We start from the raw sequence: 3,300 nt of genomic DNA, 5'->3' as shown, positions 1-3,300 counted from the left end.
GCAATGCCCGTGGAGGACAGAAGAGGCCATCAGATCCCCTGGAACTGGAGTTACAGATAGTTGTTACCTGTCATGTGGGTCGTGGGATTTGAACCTGGGTCTTCTGTAAGAACAGTCAGTGTTCTTAACTGCTGAGCCATCTCTCCAGCCCCCCACAACGTATATTTTTTTTCTTTTTTTTTTTTCACAACGTATATTTTTAAACAAGAGTTTTCAATGAACAATTCATGAGCAAACTGAAATCATCAGCCTCTTTGTTATCTGTATGGTATATTGTGTGTTTACAGTTTTTTCAACTTCTTTGATTTTACAGAATATTTATTATTATTATAACTAGTTTATGAACATATACAAATATAAGAAAAACATACAGATACTCAAACATACATGCTACCAGGTCCCTCACAGCCCAATTAAAGTTGAAAAAGCAACTATTTCCCAAGCACATTTACACATCCATATATTTATGATGTCTACAATCAAAAACTTTCCTAAATTTGAAGAAAGAAGGCTTGATAACAAATAATATATTACTCTTGCAGACTTCAAACATTTTGAACCCCAAACAGCCATCCTATTCTTAGCTCTGGCAATTTCACAAAGCAGAAATTCTCCCAATGTATTTAGAACTCTTATATAAGGGTACATAGAACTCAAATCATTGTATTTTTTTTTTTTTTGAGACAGGGTCTCCCTGTAGCCCCAGCTGTCCTGGAACTCACTATGTAGACCAGGCTGGCCTTGAACTCAGAGAAATCCGCCTGCCTCGGCCTCCCAAGTGCTGGGATTAAAGGCGTGTGCCACCATGCCCAGCCAAATCATTGTATTTTATATAAGAATTTAATTGATTCAGACAAAAAAGAGTAACTTAAAAACCACAGGCATTAATTCTAAATGACACACAATGCAGTTTTCATTTTCATCAGACTGGGTCTCACCTTGTTCATGTTGAGGGCGTTGCTTTTGGCCAGCACCTGTTCCAGAGAGTCAGTCACACTGGTGAACTTCAGCTTGTCTGGAGGCTGGCGGTAGATGTTGTCACTCAGGATCTCTGCAGCTCTCTTGCACTTTTCCACATCCAGAGACCCGATGGGGACCCAGCCAATGCCTCTCAGCCACTGGAGATCTGACTTGTACACATTCTGAGAAGAGGAAAAAAGAGATGCTATCAGCAAGAATCTCTGCAGCTCTCTTAATTGTGACCACATCCATAAACACAATAGGGACCCAGCCAGTTCCTCTCATCCATTATAAACTTATGAATATCCTAGTGAGATCAAACAAAAAAGTATTACTGAACTTGTTATGGCTCCTGATTAAAAAAAATGAAGAAAAAGGAGTAGAAGCTTTTGAAATTAATACAAATTATGTCCTTAAAATGAAGAAAGCAAAATTATATTTCATCTTGTGGAATAATGTCCTCTTTTAAAAAATAAGTAAAGGGAGGGGCTGGAGAGATGGCTCAGTGGTTAAGAACACTGGTTGTTTTTGCAGAAGACCTGGATTTGAATCCCAGCACCCACATAGCAGCTAACAACTGTTCGTAAATCCAGTCCCAGGGGATCCGACAGCCTCTGTGACCTCCGTGGGCATTGCATGACACAGGTGCACTTACCTACATGCAGGCAATACACAAGCACATAAAATAAAAATAATAAATTTTTTTAAAAGTTTAAAAACAGTGGGGCTGGAGAGATGGCTCAGTGGTTAAAAACACTGGTTTGTTCATGCAGAAGACCCAGGTTCGAATCCCAGCACCCACATGGCAGCTGACAACTATCCATAACTCCAGTCCCAGGGAATCCAACAGCCTCTTCTGATCTCTGTGGGCATTGCACGACATGGGTGCACTTACCTACAAGCAGGCAATACACACATGTACATAAAATAAAAATAATAAATATAATTTTAAAAACATTTAAAAACAAATAAGTAAAGGGAATATGAAAACAGAAGGAACAGAAATAAGTCACATCACCTCTCTGAGGATGCTAAACCTCTCTATATATTCCTATGTATTACTATCATGAGCATGGTTACCATAGATCTCACACTCACATCGCTCTGGAGGTCATAGGCCTGCCGAGCATGGATCACATCGTTCTGGTCTGGCAGGCACGTCCACTGATGCAGGTAGTTCTTATAGTCCACGTCACTGACCAAGGTCTGGCATTGCTTGGCCAGCACCACCCCCAGCATGTCCACTGGGCTGCTGAACTTGGTCTTCCACTTCTCAAAGTCCTTCTTGTACTCCCTGTCACTCTGGATCTTAGCCACGTGCATGGACCACATCATCTTAGGGTCATCTTCGATGTTCCGGGCTCCAATGTGGTGGCCCAGCTGCTTTCGGTAACCATCTTTGTATTTGTACTGAAATAAAAATAACAATCAATCAGAGAAAGAGCACATGGAAACATTCCCCTTCACAATAGCTACATAAAAATAAAATATCTTGGAATAAACCTGACCAAAGACATTAAAGAGCTCTACAATGAAAATTTTAAATCTTTAAAGAAAGAGATTGAGGGATCAAGGAAGACACCAGAAGATGGAAAGACCACATATGATAATGGACTGGAAGATTTAATAATGTGAAAATGACCATCCTACCAAAAGTCATTTATAGATTCAATGCAATGCCAATCAAAATTCCCATGACATTCTTCACACAGAATTGGAGAAAAACATCCTAAGATTCACATGGAAGCACAAAAGACTCAGATAACCAAAACAACCCTGAGCACTAAGAGCAATGCTCGGGGGATTACTATACCAGATTTTAAGCTGTATTACAGAGCTATAGTCATAAAAACAACATGGTACTGGCACAAAAATAGACCCATAGATCAATGGAACAAAACTGAAGACCCAAATATGAGTAAATGCAATTTCAGCCACCTGATATTTGACAAAGGGGCCAAGAATATTCGCTGGAGGAAAGACAGCATGTTCAGCAAATGGTGCTGGCAAAACTAGATCTCCACCTGTAGAAGAATGAAACTAAAACCCTATCTTTCACCCTGTACAAAATTCAGTTCAAAATGGCTCAAAGACCTCAATGTAAAGCCTGAAACTCTGAAACTGTTAGAAGAAAACATTCGGAAAAACCTAAAAGATATAGGTATAGGAAAGGATTTCCTAAACCGGACACAAATAGCCCAGGACACAAGGGCAAGAATTAACATGTGGGACCTCATTAAACTAAAAAGCTTCTGTACACCAAAGGAGACAACCAAGGAAACAAACAGAAAACCCACAGAATGGGAGAAAATCTTCACCAGCGATACATCTGATAGAGGT

General features: G+C 39.9%; 1 protein-coding gene across 1 annotated transcript in view; it reads right to left on the bottom strand.

Moving 5' to 3' along the window:
* The window catches only part of Neb (nebulin), a gene marked incomplete at its 5' end in the record, with an annotated part of 124,214 nt that extends 121,844 nt beyond the window's left edge, over window positions 1–2,370 (bottom strand). The window contains 2 exon segments of the mRNA XM_008825145.2: window positions 939–1,142; window positions 2,059–2,370. Coding sequence (XP_008823367.1) covers window positions 939–1,142; window positions 2,059–2,370 — 516 coding nt within the window.
* Window positions 2,371–3,300: the final 930 nt, after the last annotated feature.

Source organism: Nannospalax galili, unplaced genomic scaffold (genome assembly GCF_000622305.1).
Source record: "Nannospalax galili isolate Female #2095 unplaced genomic scaffold, S.galili_v1.0 scaffold87, whole genome shotgun sequence".
Lineage (NCBI taxonomy): Eukaryota > Metazoa > Chordata > Mammalia > Rodentia > Spalacidae > Nannospalax > Nannospalax galili.
The sequence above is the reverse complement of the archived record's forward strand: the minus strand, read 5'-3'. Positions and strand labels throughout refer to the sequence as shown.